The sequence below is a fragment of the Ostrinia nubilalis genome, chromosome 1, assembly GCF_963855985.1.
Source record: "Ostrinia nubilalis chromosome 1, ilOstNubi1.1, whole genome shotgun sequence".
NCBI lineage: Eukaryota > Metazoa > Arthropoda > Insecta > Lepidoptera > Crambidae > Ostrinia > Ostrinia nubilalis.
This window is the reverse complement of record NC_087088.1, coordinates 11,930,471-11,955,669: the sequence shown is the minus strand read 5'-3', so window position 1 is coordinate 11,955,669 and position 25,199 is coordinate 11,930,471. Positions and strand designations below refer to the sequence as shown.

The 25,199-nt window shown below is 35.7% G+C and overlaps 2 protein-coding genes across 3 annotated transcripts in view; both read left to right on the top strand.

Moving 5' to 3' along the window:
- The first annotated feature begins 489 nt into the window (after positions 1-489).
- On the top strand, positions 490-23,881 carry LOC135085979 (uncharacterized). Its single transcript, XM_063981073.1, has 27 exons — positions 490-694; positions 779-888; positions 2,996-3,086; positions 7,503-7,685; positions 9,189-9,577; positions 9,662-9,730; positions 9,807-9,975; positions 10,106-10,285; positions 10,691-10,848; positions 11,891-12,140; positions 12,400-12,509; positions 14,213-14,303; positions 15,710-15,892; positions 16,088-16,473; positions 16,564-16,632; positions 16,717-16,885; positions 17,255-17,434; positions 19,779-19,934; positions 20,338-20,508; positions 20,913-21,022; positions 21,093-21,183; positions 21,263-21,445; positions 21,686-22,077; positions 22,168-22,236; positions 22,564-22,732; positions 23,160-23,339; positions 23,702-23,881. The coding sequence occupies exons 1-27, from the start codon at positions 544-546 to the stop codon at positions 23,872-23,874; spliced, it is 4,632 nt and encodes a 1,543-aa protein (XP_063837143.1). The 5' UTR covers positions 490-543; the 3' UTR covers positions 23,875-23,881.
- LOC135072363 (glutaminase liver isoform, mitochondrial) overlaps positions 23,874-25,199 on the top strand; it is a 21,271-nt gene continuing 19,945 nt past the window's right edge. For both annotated transcript variants that reach the window (XM_063966272.1, XM_063966264.1), the window contains exon 1: positions 23,874-24,407. In XM_063966272.1, the coding sequence (XP_063822342.1) occupies positions 24,231-24,407 (177 nt within the window). In that variant the 5' untranslated portion in view covers positions 23,874-24,230. The remainder of the gene's footprint in view (positions 24,408-25,199) is intronic.

Here is a 25,199-nt window from a genome sequence, read left to right as displayed (position 1 = left end):
TTCAACGTCAAAGATAATATAGTTAATAAGACCTAATTAACAACCTAATACGTTACATAATTGATTATGTAAACCAATCATAAAACAACATATAAGTTCCTCCAGGGTTTGCTTGCGTTTAGAATATTATTGTGCTTTATTATTTATATTGTATTAAATGTAGCTGAATTATAGTCTAAGCTCATGAAACAGCCTTTAATAAAACATGTTTGATGATGTTAAAATAACAGGTAATTCGCAACAATTATTGTAAGTACAACTTCAGCCGACATGATGTCGACAGAATTAACTTTAGACGATATACGTATATTTACGTCTATTTCATACACATTTTATATTCACAAAAATATGAGTATTTTTAGTTAACGTTATCTGCCTCGATATCAATAATTTGTTTGTATTAAATAAATAAAACTTATCAGTTCGTTCTTATTTTGAAGTCCATCGTACAAAATTTAATCTAATACTATTATAAATATTGAAACCCTGCATTGAATGCTCATTTGTGAAAGCGGAGCGCTAGCCGAATAGCGTCTAGTAAAAATGTTTATTTATTTATTTGCTATCGCGTTAGTTTTGCTTTTTACACATGTGGTGTTTAACTATAATGTGAGAGCACGGGCGTTGAGGAAAATACCAGGAATGAAAGACCAATTTATAGTCGGAAATGCATTAGAACTTCTGCTTTCACCAGGTAAAAATAATAAAAAATATGGATAAAATAATATAAGCATAAAATTAATGTAATCAGTGGTAACGTAGTGTTTTCGGATTTCAGTGGAGCTTTTTAAGCTACCAAGAAAATACGCACAAAAATATGAAAAAATATACAGATTTTGGTCGTTTCCTTTTGCAGCTGTTATGATTTACGAACCAAGTGATATTGAGGTATGATTTTAAAATTCTATTCTAAGTTACGGCTTTATACCTAATCTTAAATATTAAAAAGAGTCATTCGACGTAATTATGTTAATTTTGTTAAATTTTTGGTAAAGGACAGTGCCAATCCATGTATGGAAGTTGGACCAAGTGCTGCCCAGAATGAAACCATAGTGCATTTTGTTCCTCAGGCCAATACTAATTTGTAAACCGGAGCGCACTGAAATCTATCCCTGGAGTTAAGAGAAAAAAAGAGTTTTGTTTTGAATTATTTACATACAAAATATCATCGATATATACGTACTACGCATAAGATTTTGCGCTTTTGGCATTAAATAACACTCGCTATGTTAAACTTAACCATACTGCATCCGTACACCTTACTTTAGTACGACTTAGACATTCTTTATAAGCGATCAAGCGCTATTGCAGTAGTTTGGTTAGTTGACAGAAATTAATTATTTCCAAAATGGAGCAAGAAGTTTTAGCTTACAATAACTTCAATATCGATTGTAATACACCAATAAATTGATTTTTTTGCAAGGATAGAGAACTAAAACTTCTTGCTTCATTTTGCAAATAATTAATTGCTGTCAACTTACCAAACTATTAAAACAGCGCTAGATCGTTTATAAAGAATGTCTAAATCGCACTAAAGTAAGGTGTACGGATGCAGTATGGTTAAGTTCAACATAGCGAGTGTTATTTAATGCCAAAATCACAAAATCTTATGCATAGTACGTATACATCGATGATATTTTGTATGTAAATAATTCAAAACAAAACTCTTTTTTTCTCTTAACTCCAGGGATAGATTTCAGTGCGCTTCGGTTTACACATTAGTATTGGCCTGAGGAACAAAATGCAGTATGGGTTGATTCTGGGCAGCACTTGGTCCAGACCCTGGCACTATCCTTTCCTATTCTTACACGTATAGGTTGATAAGTATATCAATATACCTACAATAGAGCATTTAATAATGTTATAATTAATCGCCATAGTGATAATTGACAAAACTATTATTAGGTACTAGCGGCCGCCCGCGACTTCGTGCGCGTGGATCTCGTTTTACCCCCCCTTCATCTATCTTACGCGGTTCAGATTTTTTCATACAAATGTTTTTTCCCGCTAACTCCCGTTCCCGTGGGAATTTTGCAATATACGTTGTAAATAAGCTTTAAGTTTACTAAGGTACCTGCATACCAAATTTCAAGCGTCTATCTTACGCGGTTTAGATTTTTTCATACAAATGTTTTTTCCCGCTAACTCCCGTTCCCGTGGGAATTTTGCAATATCCTGTTGTAACTAAGCTTTAAGTTTACTAAGGTACCTGCATGCCAAATTTCAAGCGTCCAACTTAAGCGGTTTAGATTTTTCATACAAATGTTTTTTCCCGCTAACCCCCGTTCCCGTGGGAATTTCGCAATATCCTGTTGTAACTAAGCTTTAAGTTTACTAAGGTGCCTGCGTGCCAAATTTCAAGCGTCTAACTTAAGCGGTTTAGATTTTTCATACAAAAGGATTTTCCCGCTAACCCCCGTTCCCGTGGGAATTTCGCAATATCCTGTTGTAACTAAGCTTTAAGTTTACTAAGGTGCCTGCGTGCCAAATTTCAAGCGTCTAACTTAAGCGGTTTAGATTTTTCATACAAAAGGATTTTCCCGCTAATTCCCGTTCCCGTGGGAATTCCTAAGTATCCTATAACCTGCCCAGGAGTATGAAAAATAATTGTACCCAGTTTCGTTAAAATCCGTCTAGTAGTTTTTGTTTCTATAAGGAACATACAGACAGACAGACAGACAGACAGACAGACAGACAAAAATTTTACTGATTGCATTTTTGGCATCAGTATCGATCACTAATCACCCCCTGATAGTTATTTTGAAAATATATTTCATGTACAGAATTGACCTCTCTACAGATTTATTATAAGTATAGATAAGATTGAGATAAGAATTAAATCATTTTCGATTATTTATAGGCCTGATAAACCACTCATTTCAACTACAGAATATCTCTACCTACTAATTGCTTGGGGGAGAACTTTGTCCAGCAGTGGACGTCTTTCGGCTGAAACGAATGAACGAACGAACTAATTGCTGTAAATGTTTTACAGAAAGTGTTATCCAGCACAAAACATAATAACAAAGGTCCGCTGTACACGATTTTGAAACCATGGCTGCAGGATGGACTTCTTTTGAGTAACGGTAAGTAATAAGTATTAAATATTTTAACATGTTACCACGTTTCAGATAAAAAATGTAAATAAAACGACATAATTTATCAGTTCACGGGAAATGTTACATGCCATTCATCAATACAAATATTATGTATAATGTTGAACTTCGGTCTGAACGAGATAAAATTATCACATTTTAATAGTGTTGAACTTTGAGGGCCAAATAAATCAACCACTGCACATTTCAGGGCTTTTTTTATCAATAATGACTTATTTTTAGGGTTCCGTACCTCATAAGGAAAAAACGGAACCCTTATAGGATCACTTTGTTGTCCGTCCGTCCGTCTGTCAAGACCCTTTATCTCAAGAACGCGTGAACGTATCAAGCTGAAATTCACATGAAATACTCAAGTCTATTGTCCCTTTAAGCTGTGAAAATATCAAACTTCTAAGCCAAGCCAATCAAAAGATACAGCCGATTATGTCGATATTTTCAACAAATTTTCGACACTCGCAAAGGAATCAAAACCTACAGGATACTTCCCGTAAACTCAGAATCTTGAAATTTGGCATAAAGCATTGTCATATAATGCAAATATAGGAAAAATTGCGAAAATTTCATTTTTTTAGTTATATAAGGTGTTATTTTTTGTACTGATCATACTTTACCAACGCATCTAATAAAATCATACAAATACAACCCAAGTGTTTTTTAAAAAAAATTCAGGCTAGTTTTCGAGTAAATCGACAAAGAATGTTTCGAAAAAAATAAAAAATAAATCATCCTTTGAGCGCGGTGAGTATTCGTTTGTACGCACTATCGTAGTAGCCGGCCGAGGGCAACGACCACTGCCACGTGCCGCGCCGCGTGAGTCGGCCATATTGATATCGCTGCCAGTCGCTCCGCGCCCACAGCCCGCGCCGAGCCGCCGATCGGCATGCGGGAGCGCAACAACATAAATAATCGTCCCAGTCCGTCCAATGCGCCCAAACGTATTGCAGTGTATGTGTGGTTTATTACAATGACGCGCTTGATCAATAACAAAACGCAGGTGAAATTGTGTTTCGGGCACACTAACTGGCCGACGAGAAACATTGACGAGTCGAAAACCTTCATACCTTGCTTGTTTGGAGCCGCGCAGCGCTTCAGGGAGCGCAGCCGTATCCTGACTTGACGAGATTCCGTGCGCTTCGAGGACGAAGTTCTGGATTTCAATTTCAATCACCGGCACAGTGCTGGCGGTACCCAGATGCGAGCGCCGCAGACGGCGGCTTTTGCGTAAAAATACGGAATGCCTTATCAAGGAGTTGTTGCCAGAGGGCCACGACCGCGACCTAGTTCTATCGATGGTTATTGCGGAAGTCTACCTAGGTACATACCTACAGTGTGATTTGGACAGATGAGTGCTTGTTTACGCGAAAGGGACTTTTTCCGTAAAAAAGTTAGTGCGCGAATTGTGAATACAACATCCGACGTGGTGTCTAGTGAACAGCAAGCAAGTGTGCAGCCCGAAAGCATTACCTCAATTCGATCGTGGCTAGATTAGACAGTGCAAGACAGTGTTTACGTGAACATTCAACAAAGGCTTGACGTTCAAAATGTATTGTGATTAGTGTAATAATAACCTAGGAACTTTAAATAACAACATTCAAAATAGGTAAATGTGTGAATAAGTGAAATCAATGAATCTAAAGTGTGATGGCAAATCATAATTTAGGAATTAAAACCAGGAAAATTGATCAGTGAGTTTTATTTACAACACCTGTTCATATTCAATATTAGGGTGCATTTCCACTGAAGCGAAGCGAAGTAGTAATAGGTATGTACCTATCAATTTTTTATTACGTCTCTAAATAAATTGCGTAGGCATTACGAAACCGTAGATATTGAATTCCAATTTCTATCCTTTTTTAAATTTCTAGTTTAACGCGGATGATTCGCCTCGGTTCGTTGGAAAAGTCCCCCGCTATTACACTAATGAAAATACACTTATTTACCTACTTATGTAGCTAGATTTTGTTTCTCCCAGCGCGTAGTACCTATTAACATGACGTAACATCGTACATACTCACGAGTGATAATTTTTGGTAACGTAGGTTTAGTGTAATCTAACCTTTATGTGTGTGAACGTTGAATGAATGCGCGCGGCCATTGTTCGTACTCGTATGAATGAAATGAGTAAAGAAAGAGAGAGAGGCAGTGAGTGAAGACAGGATGGTTGTAAAAATAATATCTTTTTTTTGTTAGGAAAAGTAAAAACAAAAACTAGCCTGAATTTTTTTTTAAAAACACTTGGGTTGTATTTGTATGATTTTTTTAGATGCGTTGGTAAAGTATGATCAGTACAAAAAATAACACCTTATATAATATAATAAAAATATTTTAATAAAATGAAACTTACTACCTTATTTCTCACGAACGAATAAAGGTATCAAATTGAAATTTATACCAAATACCTAGATCTATTGTCCCTTTAAGAAGTAAAAAAATCAAACTTCTAAGTTAACGCGATCAAAAGATACAGCAGTTTATACCGACACCTTAGACGAATTTCCGTCACACGCTAGGGAATCAAAACCTACAAGGTACTTCCTGTGAACTCAGAATCTTGAAATTCGGCACGAAGCAACGTTATATAGTACAGATAAAGGAAAAATTGCGAAAATGATAAATTTGAAGTTATATAAAATTTAAAATATTATTTTTGCTTACATGACATAAAATATTTTTTTAATAATTATAAACTTACTACCTACCCTTTTTCACATGAACGCGTAGAGATATTAAAGTTGAAATTCATATCAAACACTTCTTAAATCTAATTGCCTCTAAACTGTGAGAAATTCTAAATCAACGCAAAAATTCAAAACGCTGAGGTAGGTACCTACCTATAATGCAAATATAGGAAAAATAAATAAATAAAAAATAATCATACCGCATATTTTGAAATTCGCCACTACTCGCAACGGAATCAAGTAAGTAATTTGATTTAATACGTCATAAATTGTAAACCGCTACGTTTGTACGGCGGAACCCTCGGTGTGCGAGCCCGACTCGCACTTGGCCGGTTTTTATTTAATAATTAGGCCATTGTCTTTTCAAGTCATCGACCTTTTATTGATATTGATAATGGTTCAACGTTTCTTGTACTCCACGTGCTGTAGCAGAAACTTTTGCCAGATAAATCACTTTTATTTAGGTTTCTTCGACTTAACAAGGCTGTTACACGCGAGGTTATTATTCGTAGTTCACAACATATTTTTTACTCAATAAACTTGTGCAATTAATTGAATCAGAATCTTTATTTGCGTTGGTAGCTGTATGTTCTAACTAAAGAAAATAATGCAACTTGTTTACCAAAGCTTTTAATTGATGTTGAAACTGAAAGATAGACTTCAGTAGGTAAATTATTCCGCAGTTACTCATGGTCTGATATCAATAATAGAAACTACAACTTGTAGTTTCCTTGTAGTCTACAAGGAACCTAACCTACAAAATATAAAACGACAATGAATCCCAAAAAGGACGCCCGCTCACTAACATCCTGGCAGCTAAAAGCACAATGATGCCACAAATTGCATCGCGCTTTTTAGATACTTAATTTTATTTGAACCTTGATACGAACACATCGTTCGTTTCAGCCAAATGACGTCCACTGCTGGACAAAGGCCTCCTCCAAGGTTTTCCACAATGCACGGTCCTGCGCTGCCCGCATCCAGGCTCTTCCCGCGACCTTTACGACCTTTACGAGCACGACCTGAAACCTTGGAAGATCTAGGCACAATGCTCGATGGCCTCAGTAGAGCCTCTCAACAAGTGGGTCTCAAAATGAACATGGACAAGACAAAAATCATGTCTAATGTCCGTGTCGCACCCACTCCTTTGAAGGTTGGAGACTCTACACTCGAAGTTGTTGACAATTATGTATACCTGGGACAAACAGTCCAGTTAGGTAGGGCCAACTTCGAGAAAGAGGTCAATCGTCGAATCCAACTCGGCTGGGCAGCGTTCGGGAAGCTACGCAATATACTCACGTCCGAAATACCGCAGTGTCTCAAGACAAAAGTCTTCGAGCAGTGTGTGCTGCCAGTGTTGATTTATGGATCCGAAACGTGGTCGCTTACTATGGGCCTCATAAGAAGGCTCAAGGTCACCCAAAGGGCGATGGAGCGGGCCATGCTTGGAGTTTCCCTGCGTGATCGAATCAGAAATGAGGAGATCCGCAGGAGAACCAAAGTAACCGACATAGCTCGCAGAATTGCTAAAACCAAGTGGCAGTGGGCGGGGCACATAGCTCGTAGAGACGATGGCCGTTGGGGCAGAAAAGTTCTCGAGTGGCGACCACGGGCTGGAAGACGTAGCGTGGGCAGGCCTCCTACTAGGTGGACCGACGATCTCGTACGAACACATAGATGATGATTTTTATTATAATTTAATTTTAAGGTGCAAAATGGCAGCAACGCCGAAAGATTCTGACGCCTGCCTTCCACTTCAACATCCTGAAACAGTTCAGCGTGACCCTGGACGAGAACAGCCAGCGAATGGCCAAGTCTCTGGAGAAGCTGGACGGGAACAAAGTCGACGTGGTGCCACTCATCTCGGAGTTCACCCTTAATTCTATATGCGGTACTTATTAAGACTAGACATAAATATATGAGACGACTAATCTTTTTCACTTTTAATGTAGGTGGCACGTTTTATATCTTAGTTTTGCATTTTAATAGAAGTCTAGGAAGCTTTTGAAAACTCACAAACATTGAAAGAAACAGAAAAGCTAATTTAATAGTTACTTACTTAATAGAAAGCTTTTAGAATTTTGTTTTTCTAACAAAAATAAATATAGAGACATTTTGGGATTGACAGTGCTTGGCCATTTTTTTTAAATTCAGAATTCAACTAAAATAATTTAAAGGACATCATCCATTTTGGTCCAAAATCAAAAGTGCCGGCCAAAAAATAAAAGTGCTGTATTCTGATAGAATACGTCCGCCTTAGCATTTATTACTATGGCACCAAAGCTGTAGCACCACTGTGCATCGTAGTATTTGAGTTCTAAAAATATATGAAACGACTGACTTTGATCTCAAATACTACGACGTACAGTGGTGCTACAGCTTTGATGTCATAGTAACAAATGCTAAGGCGGACGTATTCTGTCAGAATACAGCACTTTTTTTTTATTGGCCGACATTTGTGATTTTGAACAAAAAATGTATGAATCGTCGATGAATTTTAGATCTCAAATACTCGACGCACAGTGGTGCTACAGCTTTGGTGCCATAGTAACAAATGCTAAGGCGGACGTATTCTGTCAGAATACAGCACTTTTATTTTTATTGGCCGACACTTTTGATTTTGAACAAAAAATGTATGAATAGTCGATGACTTTTAGATCTCAAATACTCGACGCACAGTGGAGCTACGGCTTTGGTGCCATAGTAACAAATGCTAAGGCAGACGTATTCTGTCAGAATACAGCACTTTTTTTTGTTGGCCGGCACTTTTGATTTTGGACCAAAAATATATGAAATGTGGATGATGTCCTTTAAATGGGTTATCATAATATACCTAAATACCGTATAATACTTAATCAAAGTAATTGAAAATAAATATTATATTCCAATATATTATTTTATGAGAGCTATATCGTCATTAATTAATATTGAAAATATTAATTAAGTAGTGCCAAGTAATTTAGTTTTATGGATATGTGCATTATTGCAGTACCTATGTAATCAATATTAATAATGTAAATATTTACAGTTGTTATTAATTATATTTTACGTTTATCCAACTTTGCCTTCAAACGAACGTAAGGAGTATAGTTTACATTACGCTGGGTTTTACTTTCAACTATTGTAATGCAATTATTACAGTTTAACAGTTTTATAAATAAAAATGCGATAATAAATCAGCTTTCAAGAGGAGAGCGTATCTTTACCTTAAAGGCCGGCAACGCACCTGTAACGCCCCTGGGTCTGCGGGTGTCTATGGGCGACGGTAATCACTTACCATCAGGTGATCCGTCTGCTCGTTTACCTCCTATCACATAAAAAAAAAAAAAAAAAAAAAAATATTTTTGTAACTAGGTACCTATATCTTTATAATATAGGTCTCTTTTAATTTTAGAAACATCAATGGGTACCTATCTCTCAGATGAAACTTCTTCTGTAGCAATGAAGTACAAAGAAGCAATATACGAACTCGGAAAGATGTTCGTTGAAAGATTCACCAAAGTGATTTACCTCATAGATTTCTTTTTCTCTCTGTCCACGATTGGGAGAAGGCAGCAAAAACACTTGAACACTGTGCACACATTTACCAAGAGGATTATACAAGATCGGAGACATTATGTAGAAGAATTCGGAATCGATATCAATGAACATAATATTGACCAAGATGAAACTTTCTATACCAAAAAGAAGACGGCTATGTTAGACCTTTTGATATCGGCTCAAAAGAAAGGATTAATTGACAATACTGGTGTGCAAGAAGAAGTGGACACATTTATGTTCGAGGTAAAAACTACTTACTTTAAATGAACCACGAAGAAAATAAAGTTATTAGGCTAACAATGATAAAACCGATTATTATTTAAACAGGGTCACGACACTACTGCTGCAGCTTTAGCATTTGCTTTGATGTCAATCGCCAACGACAGCAAAATTCAGGTACTTGTACAATTTTCTCAAGTAATTTGTAGTACTGAGATCTCTAATTAATGATTTTTGTTGTGATTATTTCTAGGGCAAAATATTTGTTGAACTTGACGGAATATTTGGTGGGTCTGATAGACCGACCACTATGGACGACTTTTCAAAGATGCATTACTTGGAGTGCTGTATTAAAGAGACTCTACGACTCTACCCGCCTGTGCACTTCATGGCTAGGCGATTAGGAGAAACCGTCCAATTAGGTAAGATTTTTTTTAAATATTGACATGCTTATTTCGATAGCCTAACATACTAACCTACAACAGACGATAATTATGCAGATTACGAAAGCTAAAATTGATAAGTTATTAATCTTGTTTGTGTTGTTTCTAGATAATTACACCGTAGACGAAGGAACTATGTGCGTAGTGCTCATCTACGACATGCAACGACGAGAGGATTTGTACAAGGATCCACTGAAATTTGATCCTGAGCGCTTCTTCCCTGAAAATAGTCAGAAGCGCCATCCGTACGCGTATATACCGTTTAGTGCTGGCCCTAGGAACTGTATAGGTACCTATCACAATATTTTTAAATAATACGTGTCGCTAGAAATTATGTAACCCTAACGAAAGTTACAGATAATAACTTGTACAAATGTTTTAAGCAAAATCTAACCTTAATAAATTCAGTTGTATGTCTGTGCTACGTCGTAGCAAGTTTTCTTCCTTTTGAACCAACAGCTTTTGTAGCTACGTACATTTATTGCAAAAAAAGTACGATTTCTATAAATGTATCCAGATAGAGAGCACATAAATTGTTTACATTCAATTTGATTTGATCGAGTTTATTGAACTCGTGAATCATAAATGAATGAGTTACTGTTAAATATTCAATTGGAAATCTCGTAGCATACTTATGGGAAAGAAAGGGTGTATCAATTCTACCTAGTGTCTAATATCTAATACCTATTTACAGGTCAAAAGTTTGCTATGATAGAAATGAAAGCAGCATTAGCAGCTGTTCTACGGAAATTCCGACTGGAGCCCGTGACCGGCCACTCGGACATAGAGATCACAGCCGACGTTGTTCTGAGGACCTCCCATCCGATATACGTCAAATTCATCAAGAGAAAATAGACTAAATATTAAGCATAAGTTAAGATAAAGAGGGGAAAATAAAGGGAAAATTCCTTAATAAGTGACTTTTATGTTTGAGTTGTCGTTTGTTTGTTAAATAAATAATGTTATTAGGTATTCCTACTACAAGATTAATGTGTGTTTTATAAGAAGTATTATATCATATCTATATAAATTATACTATCATGCATTTGAATTGTATCTGCCAAATAAAAATTTGTTATGCGATTATTGAGTTTTGTAATTTGGTCTTTTTGTTCATTTAGGTACCTACTTATTTCTGGTTTACTTAATGTTGAAAATGAACATCTATTGCCTTAAATATGTATTCTATTTAATGAATCTACACGTTTTATGATTATTATATCAATTCAAGTTTTAAAGCGTGTATTTTAATTTCACTTTATGACGTTCCGGTGACTGTTAAATGTAAAGCTCTACATTTCAGTGGGTCTAGACAAAGTGCAAATTATAATCGCAAACCAGTCGAAAAGTGGTCGAAAAGCCCCTTTTTTGTATGGAGTTTTGACGGATTCGATTTTCGATTCGATCTAAAAGTGCGTTTTGTCTAGGGGGGCAGAAGTATCCATCATTTTGTATGCGTGAATCTGTATAAACACAGTGATATTTTTTTATTGATTTTCTTATGGTATTATCTTAAGGTACCTTGAACTTATTACACTATTCACTGCTAAGGTTATCGAAATTAATTGATACTTCCAATATGTACAAGAAAAACTACACAATATTTGACTGAAATAGAGCAGTTTGATATAAAAAAGATGTTTTAACATATACTAGTAAATGGCATAATGACGGTCATAGTACAAGAGTAAATACCTTTATATGTATGCGTTCATTTATTCGTTTAAATTACCCATTTTTACATTGATAGATTAAGCATATGAAATCCTGAATTTTTTCATTTTTCCTACTTTTTAATGTTTACAAAATAATTACAAACTTGCGTTACAAAATATCGAAAATTACTTATGTACGTACATTTAAGCACTTCCATGCGTGAAATTATTCGCAATTAGGTAGGATGACCGATTACAGCTGCCACACCGATGTACCGAGTTTTAGTGTTCAGTTGAACGCATTTTGCCGTTCTGCACGGACAGTTTGTGTAAAAATGATAGTATATCTGCTTATTGCAGTAATTATTGTGTTGTGTTTCGCCGAACTCTACTTGAACCACAGTAAGCTAGCAAGAGAATTGAAAAAAGTACCCGGACCGAAGAATCATTTTATCCTGGGAAATGGCTTGGAAATCATTGTATCGCCAGGTAAATTACAAAATAAATTCATTAGAAATCTCGATAACAACTGAATCGAAAATACAAACGGTCAAACATATTGTACCTACTCATATTTTATGTATTTGTAATAAGCGCTAATTTGCAATAAAATGTGTAGTCAGATGTCTGTACACACTGGTCTGGTATATTCGCCAGTATCGGCGTAATAAGCAAGCTAATTTAATGACTAAAATATCTAGTAAAAAGAACAAAGGAAAATTATTAATTAATGAACGTTTAATTTCAGTCGAGTTATTTAAGTTGGGGAGAAAATATGCCAATAAATGGAACGGGATCTACAGAATTTGGGCGTATCCTTTCGGTGCCGTGAATATTTATAATCCAGAAGACATCGAGGTAAACATTCCATCTCTCTTTAGTATTTAACTTGCTCGCTGTATTACAAAGATGTTTTTGTATAGATTTTGCATTTGGAAGTAGGTGTCCTTCATACAGAGCTACAGACATTTAACGTATTAAAATATTATTTTAGGTAGAAAGTGCCTACACTCCGATCCGCTTAGCACACCAACAAATGATATTTTGGGCATATTTGCCCATTCGGGCAAATATTTATTTAAGCCGTATCTTTTCGACTTCATGAACATCCGGATAATATATTGATATTTGCATGTTAATGGAACTGCAACAAGTTATGTTGTATAACCTGCTTTATTCTATGTTATGTTACAGTTGTATTGTATGTATGTATTGTGCACCAAATAAAATAAATAAAAAAATATAATTTTCTGGAAAATGTTCAATCTTAATGAATGGCATAGGATCAAAGTGTCCTCAATTAAAAGAACATAAGTATACTACATTACAAAAGCATAATATATTTTTTACAAAACGGCTGCAATTTATATGGCCATTGCAGCACTTAGGTACCACCACCACAGTTAATATTAAATGGTCATGGTAGCAAAACAGGTAATTAATACAATTTTAAAAGAGGTGATAACATCTTTATTACTCGACACGTTTATATTCGTTCGCTCTCAGGACTTTTTTCATTGTGATACGAGAGATCCCAACTAATATTATAAATGCGAAAGTAACTCTGTCTGTCTGTCTGTCTGTCTGTCTGTCTGTCTGTTACGCTTTCCCGCTTAAACCTCGCAACCGATTTTGATGAAATTTGGCATAGAGATAGTTTGAGTCCCGGGAAAGAACATAGGATAGTTTTTATCCCGGTTTTTGAAACAGGGACGCGCGCGATAAAGTTTTTCTGTGACAGACAAAATTCCCCGCGGGCGAAGCCGCGGGCGGAAAGCTAGTAGTACATATTTTCAGCAAGATTTGCATCTCAAATAAAAGTTTTTAAAACTTCACAACTTCCGAATACTGTATTATAATCCTCAAGACATTGAAGTAAATTATTTAGTTATTGTTGCTTCGATAGTGTGTAGGTAGGTACTTAGTGGAAATGTATAAGAGGTTAAAAATAAAAATAATAACAATAATAAAAATATTGTAATTGCATGCTATAAGTATTAAAACATAATGATGGTCATAACAATAACAAGAGGTGAGTATAACAGATGCAGTCGTCGGTACTTAACTGATAATAAAGTAAATCGACATATTGTGTACAGTTAATTATAATAGGACAGAAGATTATGTTGTTGCTAGGACCAATTAACGTAATAAACACTTTAATCGGCCTTAAGGTTAAGCTTTGAGATATAACACTTATAAAATTAAATATACGTTTAAAAATATCAAATAACAAGCAGCGGTTTCGCTCTTGTGAAATTCAGTTTGTCACAGATCGTTAGGTATATTCTGGTGTACTGTTTGTATGTACATAATAACAATAATAAAAATATTTTTTGCTCGTTTGCCTCCTGTCACATAAAAACAAAATACTTACTGTAAAATTTCATCAAAATTCGTTAAGTAATTTTTGACTGAAAAAGTAACTAACATCCATATTCACAAACTTATACATTTATAATATTAAGTATGATTTAAAAACTTCTATTGAAATAACGAATACAGGCCTACTTGAATTGAGATCAATTGCATTATTTTTACACATTTCCTCATGTTTTCAGATAGTGGTGTCGACTATGAAACACAGCGACAAAAGCCCAATATACAAGCTGCTAAAGCCCTGGCTTCGCGACGGACTATTATTGAGTAGTGGTAATGTTCTATAGCTATTTAACCAACTTCAAAAACGGATGAGGTTTTTAAGATACTTTTTTTAATGAAATAAAAATAACTCGCTTTTGACGGAAATTTCAGCACAAAATCTAGTTACTAATAATAATAATACTTACAGACAAGACAACACATTTTAACAGGCCAGATATCACCGTCCATGATAAAGATAAACACACCGCATACATAATAGATATAGCAATACCTAACACGCATAATTTACAAAATTCAATAGCAGAAAAACTATCCAAATATATAGATTTAAAAGATGAGGTAAAAAGAATGTGGAGGTTAAATGAGGTAAACATTGTGCCAGTTGTGCTATCCACCACAGGCGTTATTCCAAAGCAGCTACACCAATCACTTTCCACCCTAAACATCCCAGAACTTACATATATTTCACTTCAGAAAGCAGTCATTTTAAATACTTGCCGAATAGTTCGCAAATTTCTTCAGGACCATGATCGCCAACCGACTTAAATCACTATTTGTATTGGGTGGGAATGTACTTGGCTTAGGCCCGTACATTCCTGAAATACCGGCTTAAAGCTGAGACACTTATGTGTAAAAACTAAAATAATAATAATAAATACTCTTTATTGCACACCACATTGTAAAAAGAAACAGAAAGAAAAGGAACACATAAGGTACAATTAGGCGGTCTTATCGCTATGAAGCGATCTCTTCCAGACAACCTATAGAGAGGACAGTTACTTAAAACAGATGAAGGGGAAGGCGGTGTCGACACTAATGAAATAAATAATAATAAACAAAAGTGTAAAATTTAACCCAAAATAATACATACAAATAACATAAAATATATTAATATATACATACATATACATATAACATATAATATATACATACACATACAATTCTTGATACGAACCAAAGATAGAACTAGATAGCCAACAGAAAATAGATAGGAATTTTAAGAAGCTAAAAGGAATAGAGATGTAGGGAAATTAAGGTAGCAACGTGAGGAAGTGAGACTTGAGTCTTTTCTTAAAAATAGGAAGTGACTCAGATTGCCGAATAGACATCGGCAAGGCGTTCCATAGACGGATAGCTTGAACAGTGAAAGATCGCGTATAGGAATGTGAGGTGTGAGAAGGAAAATTAAGATGGAGTTTTTTTGACGACCGCATTTCGTGACCCAGAGCCGACTGCATAAATTGAAAACGCTCCTTCAAGTATGGTGGAGACTTTGAGTTAAAGAGGATAGAGAAAAGAAGGGATAGGATGTGACAGTCACGCCGACGCCGTTACTATTCCGTAGTTTTTGGCTGAGCTCAAATCAGTCTATTTGGATAAACGATTTTATGATTATGAGCATAGTTCAATCTGCAGACAAGTCATCATGTAAATAACTTATGCTGCTTTTTCAGGTGCCAAATGGCAACAACGAAGGAAAATTTTAACACCAACGTTTCATTTTAACATCTTGCGGCAATTCTACGTTACTCTGGAAGAGAATAGCCGTCGTTTAGTAAAGAAGTTGGACGCAACGTTAGGAGAGCCTGTCAACGTCACGCCGCTACTCTCCGAATATACGTTGAATTCCATATGTGGTAAGTGTAGTAGTAAACAAACTATTACTAAATCTATTTAACTTTATTGTTAAATATTTGTAAGATTCTAATAAAGAAAAGTTGGAAAATTTGACAGGAAAATCCTGCTAATTTTCTTTTTCCTTTGTAGGGCGGAATGATGTCTATCGGGTCTGATAGTGAAATGATTGTCTCAAGAAATATTTCAAATTACAGAAACTGCCATGGGAACACAATTAAGTGGAGAAACTTCCAAATCCGCGAAATCTTACAAAGAAGCTATTTACAAACTTGGAAATTACCTAGTGGAAAGATTCGTCAGGATTTACTTATATTACGACTGTTTATTCGCTTTTTCTACGCTTGGGAAAAAACAGAAGAATGCTTTGGAAACGATACATCGTTTCACAGATAAAGTCATTCGTGATAGAAAAGAAAATTTTGTTGAACAAAACACAGAGACCGAAGACGGCGACGAACATTTATATGTGCACAGAAAAAAGAAAAGGACAGCAATGTTGGATCTGTTGATAACGGCCGAGAAAGAAGGACTGATCGATGAGTTGGGCATAAAAGAAGAAGTTGACACATTTATGTTCGAAGTATGTATTGTACACCTTTCAAACTCTTTTGCTGCTTGCATGAGGGTTTAGTAAACTGCAATGGGTTTGTGAACTATTGTATTCTTTCAGGGACATGATACTACAGCAGTAGGACTAACGTTTTTCCTAATGTTATTAGCAAATAACAAAGAAGCACAGGTACCTATATTTCCCTTCTTTTATAAGTACTATTTACAGAACCGATTTTCAGATTTAAACAAAATTAAATCTTTTTTGATTCAGGACAAAATAGTGGCAGAGTTGAACGAAATATTTGATGACTCGAACAGACCAGTGAAAGTTGAAGATTTGCCTAAGATGCGCTACCTGGAATGCTGCATCAAGGAATCTTTACGGCTCTATCCACCGGTTCATTTTATAAGTCGTACAATAAGTGAAACTGTGGTGCTAAGTATGTATATTTTGAATGTCTAAGGCTGAGTTGCACCACCTTATTTTAACCGTAACAATAATAATAACCCGTGCTTTTTGTATGGAGTTTGATAGATTTTGACGTTTGTCAAAGTTAAAGTAAGATGGTGCAACTCAGCCTTATTGTACAGAGGTCGGCACATCAAGCTTAACACGTTAGAATCTTATGCAGTTGTAATAACAGTGATTTTGCAACGACGTTTATTCATGTGCTGTCGACTGCACGTCAGCTAATGGCATTGCCCGTAATTTTCTTTGATATGTGAAAGGAGTATGGAAGTGATAGTAAGTAGTTTTCAATCAAACAAGTTGGTAAACTGTTATGCACATGCTATTCTTCTTTTTGCAGGTAATTACACCGTACCAGCTGGTTCGTTGTGCCATATACACATATACGACTTGCACCGTCGCGAGGACCTGTTTAAAGACGCATTGAAATTCGACCCTGACCGGTTTTTACCGGAAAATTGCATAGGACGGCATCCTTATGCGTATATACCTTTCAGCGCGGGCCCTCGCAACTGCATAGGTATATATCTACAATGTACATATACATATGTTACTAGCACATTTTTTGTCATGTAAAGTAAGACAAGTTTAGATTCGGTACTTGTGCACATAAGAAAGGCCAGTAGAAAAGATAATGCTTGTCGTAGGTTTTGTCCTACGGCCACTGCTTTTCAACCGACTTCAAAAAAGGAGGAGGTTCTCAATTCAGGTGCGAGTGTGCGACTGATGTCCTTTAGTAAGCCCTCAGTATCAAATAGGGCCAAAACATTAATTGCGAATTCAGATATATCTCTCTCTATTTCAAACCATCCTTGTAAACAACGAATCAAAGTTTGTAAGCTAGCTAAATAACAAATAAAATCAAAGTGAAAAATAAAAATTAAATTCGCAATTAAGAAGGTTTATGTCACCCAGACTGACTATTCTAAATGCTAAAAAAATCCACTGTATCTCTTGAAACCATATTCCAAATGGTAGGTACTATTTAAATACACGGTCATCAAAACACGTTTGACTAAATGCAAAAAATTCGGTGGGTACCTATAGTCGTAATATTTAAAGATTCATTTTCCTAGGCATATTAAGATGAAATCTTAAACGTTTCATTTAAGATACTAAATATTTCGTATTTTCGTACATTATTTTGTTTGTTCAACAATATAGATTATTTATATTATCATTAACTTAGCGTATAAACAAAGTACCTACCTATGCGTAGGTTATAGGTAGGTCTTACTCATGCATATGCCTCACAAACAAAAATATTTCTTTTGTTAGACTTTCAGGTTTCTGATAAACTAAAGAAAAGAGTAAAGAAGTTTTCACGTAATGTAAATTACAAATTATTCTATATTACAAAATGTATTAGTACACGGCACTAACAAAATTATTCCTTTTGTTAAAGACTGATTAACGCTCCTGAAATTGTCTTAAAGAAAACCATAAAAAGAACATTAACAATTAATGAGTTTTCACGTTTGTAGGCACCTAGGTAAATTACAAATTATTCTTCACTAGTGGCCGCCCGCGACTTCGTACGCGTGGATCCCGTTTTACCCCCTTCGTCTATCTTACGCGGTTTAGATTTTTTCATACAAATGTTTTTTCCCGCTAACTCCCGTTCCCGTGGGAATTTTGCAATATACTGTTGTAACTAAGCTTTAAGTTTACTAAGGCCCAGTTTTTTGATTCATAGTTAAATTAACTAATTGTTAAATTTTGCAACGAATGGTTAAATATTAACAAATTGTTAACTAATAGTTAAAAATGTACTAAAAGTCAAGCTAACCATTGTTCGAAAAACATTTTTTTCTGATATTTGACCACTTGTCATTTGACATCTGTCAAATTTGACTATTGGTTAATTTAACTACGAATCAAAAAACTGGGCCTAAGGTAGGTACCTGCATGCCAAATTTCAAGCGTCTAACTTAAGCGGTTTAGATTTTTCATACAAAAGGATTTTTCCGCTAATTCTCGTTCCCGTGGGAATTTCGGGAATTCCTTTCTTAGAGCATCTCTATGGTACCTAAGCCCTTCCAAATTTAACCATTATGGCTGCACACGCGACGGAAGCTTAAAAAATGGAGTAACTTCTCCTGTTTTCCCAAAATTTCCCTTCTCTACTCTGCTCCTAAGTATACTATAACCTGCCCAGGAGTATGAAGAATAATTGTACCAAGTTTCGTTAAAATCCGTCGAGTAGTTTTTGTTTCTATAAGGAACAGACAGACAACAATTTTACTCCTTGCATTTTTGGCATCAGTATCGACACGGTATCGATGACTAATCACCCCTGATAGTTATTTTGAAAATATATTTCATGTACAGAATTGACCTCTCTACAGATTTATTATAAGTATAGATTACAAAATGTATTAGTATAAGTACGCTATTATACAACTTTGTATTTCTACCTACAGTCATGATGTATCATTATCAGTCATGATGATCTAGCTTGTTAGTCTGACAAAAATGAATATTCTGATAATTATGTTTAAAAATCGTAAACAAAATAAAATAGAAGCTTGGTAAAGTAGCGAACTCTATGTTACCTTGGTTGCATACGACAAATATAACTTTGTAAACTTTATATTTATCACTTTTGTGTAAGCAGGAAATAAAAGTTGTGTTAAGCCTACGCACCAAAATATTTTACACGGCATTGAATTAAAATTCGTATTTAATACCTTACTTATTTTGATAATTGGCTGGCAAGACAACATTTTAATGTGACATGTAAACTATGTAAAGCCTCCATGAAGGCAAATGCCATACTTAGGAATCTTTTAGTCTAATAATCAGACTAAACATAAACAAATGTTTAAGTTTGACTTTGTTGGTTGATCTATAATTGCTTTCAGGTCAGAAATTCGCGCTGATGGAGATGAAATGTGTCGTTTCCACGCTTTTGCGTAATTATGTCCTGCTGCCCGTGACGCGACCTTCGGACATCGAGATTGCTGCCGACATTGTCATGAGAAATAATGGGCCCATACATGTCAAGTTCGAGAGTAGGTTCAAATGATAATATAGAACAAAATGTACCTTATTAATTAATATTAAGTTTAATATATTATTACGTTAAATAATTCGTTCTTTTTCTGAATTATGGAAATACAACATTATCTTACAGAACAAAGACTTTAATTACTATTACTCATAAAAACAAAATATTCAACAAACACAAAGGAGAAATCGCAAAAACAAAGTTAACATTGACTATCGCGGTTATCGTGGTATTATTAGATAGGGCTCCGGCTCTACCCGCCTTGATGTGACTATTCATCAAGTAAGATAAGTTGACCGCTGACAATAAACAACAAACAAAAGTAACGTTCTAGTTACTTGACAGCGGAACCCTAATTTAACGATAGTATCATAAACCGAGCACCGAGTCGAGAGTTCTCGGCGAGCGCTGAGCAGACGCGGTCGGCACAATGTTCACTGTATTACTTACAATTATCGCTATTGTACTATTTTCACTGCATCTTTTGTTCAATTACAATGAAAATGCACGGCTGTTTAGGAAAATACCCGGCCCTCAAGGAGTCTTTATAGTGGGAAATGCACTCGAGTACCTTGTCACTCCAGGTAGGAGCTATCATAGCAGTTACTATCATATTCTTTGTTTGATAAACAAGTTTTCTATATCCTTATGCGTCTTTAAGTTACAAAAAAGCTACCTAGAATACAAACAAGTGTTGCAACGAAAATGCTATGTTGACTTGCATTCGTTGATTCCTTTAAATAAAATAAAAACGCTTTACAAAACATAACAAGAGTCTTAGTTATAACAGTAACTTGAATTCCCTGGATATACGGGTGATATGCTGGTCACTAATACGCTTAAAATTGATGCTGTATAATAATAAATCGTCGGCATCTATGGATATGGACTTGTTCTACAACTACGTATTTATACTTAAACAAAGTAAGTTCGAGTTGCAGATAAAATTCAATGAGTTAACAAAAGCGCTTTACTTTACATATTCCAGTTGAACTATTCAAACATCTAAGAAAATTGGCGAGCAAATGGGACCGAATGTACAAGTTTTGGGCTTTTAACATCGGTGCAATAAACATATACACGCCAGACGATATCGAGGTTTGTTTTTTACATCTTATCATATGGAATGTATGCTATTTTTAACTTACCGGTAATTATTAATTTACAGACGATAATTTCTACAACGAAACATAACGGCAAAAGCCACATATACACTTTTTTAAGTCCCTGGTTGAAAGATGGGCTACTCTTGAGTAACGGTAAGTTCCTTAAACTATAACTTTCATGACTTACCCAAGTAACATTGCATCTAAATCTAATTGAAAACTTATTTTTCAGGTGCGAAATGGCAACAGCGGAGGAAAATTCTGACGCCGGCATTTCATTTTAATATTCTACGCAAGTTCCATACGTCAATCGAGGAGAACACCCAGAGGATGGTAGAGACGCTAGACAAAGCTCGGGGGAAGGAGGTCGACGTCATACCTCTGCTGTCTGAGTTTACGCTGAACTCTATTTGTGGTAAGCTATTCTGAGAAACATTTGAAAAATACTGACGAGTCTATCTTGTACGCTACTCCGTATCAGAAAGTTTAAATACTAGGACTTTAAATTCTTTAAAATAAAAAAAACTTTCGTAAATCGAAAATACACTTTTTTTCTTGTACATAATATAGGGTCCCGTCATCATCCTTTGGTTGAAATTTGAATATTGGTGCGAGATGTATTCTACCACTGTGACTGATTTATTATAGTTTTCAGAAACGGCCATGGGAACTCGACTTACTGAAGAAATCTCCGACGCCGGAAAACCTTATAAAGCTGCAATTTATGAGCTCGGAAAACTCCTTGTTCAAAGAGTCACCAGAATTTATTTACATGCAAATGTCTTATTTAACTTTTCATCTATTGGGAAAAAGCAGGAGAAATGCCTAGACACAGTACACAGCCTTACAAGAAAAGTGATTAAAGAACGAAAGGAGTACGTAGAAAAAAATGGCTTCGATATTTATGAAACAGACAATGATGACACAGTATTCCTAAACCAGAGAAGGAAGAAAACAGCTATGTTAGATTTGATGCTCTTAGCTCAAAAAGAGGACTTGATTGATGATGATGGCATACAGGAGGAGGTTGATACCTTCATGTTTGAGGTAAGTATATAAAGTGCAATGTCCAATAAGAAATAGTCATTAGAAAATATACGTTTACTGAAGATGGAAACATTTTGTGTTTATTTATAGGGACATGACACAACAGCAGCTGGATTAACATATTGTTTGATGATGTTAGCAAACAACAATCAAATACAGGTAAGTTGCAATCTATACAGAAGTAAGTATTTAGCATTTTTTAATCATTAAGTAGTACCTATAAGGAAAAAACATTTAGTAAATACTTTCAAGAATACGAATAAGTCATTACAATACTGAGGTGTAAGTTTCAGAACTAGGGACTGTGGTATCTTAAATAAAACACTGGTATATGTTCACTGTGTAAGCTAGTGCAAGCACTGACGTCCGTCCCGTGTGGCGGCCCGACTACGACTAAGCCCCCACCGCGCCGTACTTGTCAGTGTTGCCATAGCGCACACTCTTTATTTGTGTAGTAGTACACCACAGGGACTTAATTATTTTCAGGGCAAAATATTTGAAGAGTTACGCGAGGTGTTCGGAGCTTCAGAGCGATCAGCTACTATGGAAGACTTGACGAAACTGCGGTACCTAGAATGCTGTATCAAGGAATCCATGCGACTCTACCCGCCCGTGCCTTTCATAAGCCGGACACTAACTGAAAATGTTAAACTGGGTACGAGTGACATTAGATACCTACTACATACATATTTTCCAAAACCATTGAATAAATGTCTCAGTCAGTAGACAACTGTAACATCATCGAAAATGATAGTGGAATGGAACATGGTCGACTATAAGAGTCGAGTTAATATGAAGACAAAAGTATAAATTATTATCAAAATAACAACAATAAATATGAGGTATTATTGACGGCTGCCTGGGCTTGTGATTGGCGTACTAGACAACAATATCATGTGCCATTGTAGGTGCGAGTATATCTCTTGGAAGGCAAATGTCAGTGTAATGAGCATATAATTATCCGAAGTCACGGAAAATTAATACGTAATTACACGAAAATAAAACACGTTTATTAGTTTTGGAGTAAATAGATAGATTTAAGGTACTAATTAATTTGAATAATATTTTATTTATATTTCTAGGGGAATACATAATTCCAAAGGGGACGTACTGTCACATACACATCTTCGACCTGCACCGGCGCGAGGACTTATATCCGAACCCCACACAGTTCATCCCAGATCGGTTCTTACCGGAAAACTGTATAGGCCGCCATCCCTTCGCCTACATCCCATTTAGCGCTGGACCTCGCAATTGTATAGGTAGGTACTTGTATAATTCAGTTTTATTTAAAGACTTTATTGCACACACATAAGAATGATCCGTACAAAAAGGCGAACTTAATGCCATATGGCATTCTCTCCCAGCTGACCTTGAGTAAGAGTGTGAGCCTGTCACACGTCCGAGATCCACACACATTAAATTCAAGAAGAACCAACCACTTTTACAATTTTTGTAGCAATGCTACGATCATGGAGGTTCATTACCTATTCTCGGGTATACTCGTATTTTGCGCATATGAATTACGTAGGCGTTCAGATTTCACATTAACTCAAAAAAAGAAATAAATAGGTATGTACTTAGCTAGCTAAACTTTTTAATCTTTTCAATCTCATCTTTTCAGGCCAGAAATTCGCGATGTTAGAGATGAAATCCGCAGTTTCAGCAATATTGCGGCGATTTCAACTGGTACCTGTCACCCGGCCAGAGGACCTGAAGCTTGCCTCAGATTTAGTATTAAGAAACTCCGAACCTGTTTATGTCTCTTTTATAAGACGAACAATATTACATGACTGATTTAACCAACTGCAGTGTGTTGTTTTGCTACCAATTTAGATGCGTTGTTTTTTGTTAAAGGTCTATTCACAATAACGAAGCAAACAAACTTTCGTTAATTTGGACGCATGTTAGAGTTAATGCGTAATTATTTTATCTAGATAAATGCATTTTAGATAGATAAATTGCAACTGGTTAGAGTAATAAACACGTCTAATCTATGAATTGCGTCAAAACGGAACTACTTTTTTACATTCGCCGCAGTCTTATTCTGTCTCTTGTGAATTCAGCCTTAATTAGCTAAATATAGACGCGTTCCCGGCTCGTAGTCGTAGCACTTGGCACATTTGGCCGATATTTATAAACCCGCGTGAAGTATGATGGTCCAGTACAACGCGCGCGGAAGCCGCGTCCGAATCGCACGCTGCTCTCTCCGCGAACTCGCGCGCTTGGTGTCGCATGCGCACACTTGCACCGCGAAGCCTGTAACTGTTATGCGATACTTTTCAAAGGGCTACGAAGACTTTGTTATGGAAAGTAGCAGTGATTTTGAGGTGATTATCATTAGATCAATAGCTTTTTCATTTGACAAAATTATAATACCGATTACTACTTACACATAAAGCAATAGAATATGATTAAGGAAAATGAGAATAAAATAAATGCGGCTGCCGCATAGCATGACGTCTGTTAAATGTATTTAGATCAAATGGGAATTAAATCTCGAGGTTTCATTAAAACATTATTATCTGCCTGTCAATTGTCATATAAAATAGTGCGAGTTTGACGATAAAAACATATACAGATCATTCTAAAAATCTTTGCTAGAAGTACGCGTATGTGTGCAAATAATTTATTAAGGATCGCTAGTTTTCGTTAGAATTAATAAACTATTGGTTGCTCTACCTTTAAACAGCTGCCTAAACACGCCTGTGAACCTCTTTTCGATTTCACAATCAGGCTCTTAAGGATATCTGTAGTAAGCTAGGACAATAAGACCGTAGTCTTATTGTCCGTTTTTCAGTGGATGATCCGTAGATCATCCACTGAAAAACGGAATTTATTTCGCTTGTTTCTAAATTCCATTGATCATTGTTTGCGAACATTCTAGTCTTATATTTGGGCCATTCTTATTCTTACGCATTTTTGTGTGAGATGTAAGAATAGCATATGTTTTTTAAGAAAATCAATGCACTGTATATTAATTTACTTAGTAAAATACCTCTATTATCTAGGCCGAATAAAATTTTTATCTCAAAACTATTAGAAGAATATTTAAAAAAAATTACAAGTCCAAAATGTCACGGACCGTGTAGTGTGAGATTCCCGGATTTGGACATAAAATA

Bases quoted from the DNA above. Each gene is read 5' to 3' on its own strand.
- LOC135085979 (XM_063981073.1), top strand. From the start codon at position 544: ATGTTTATTTATTTATTTGCTATCGCGTTAGTTTTGCTTTTTACACAT. The intron at 10,286-10,690 runs GTACCTATCACA...ACCTATTTACAG, and splicing joins TGGCCCTAGGAACTGTATAG to GTCAAAAGTTTGCTATGATA. The intron at 22,078-22,167 runs GTAAGTATATAA...GTTTATTTATAG, and splicing joins TTGATACCTTCATGTTTGAG to GGACATGACACAACAGCAGC.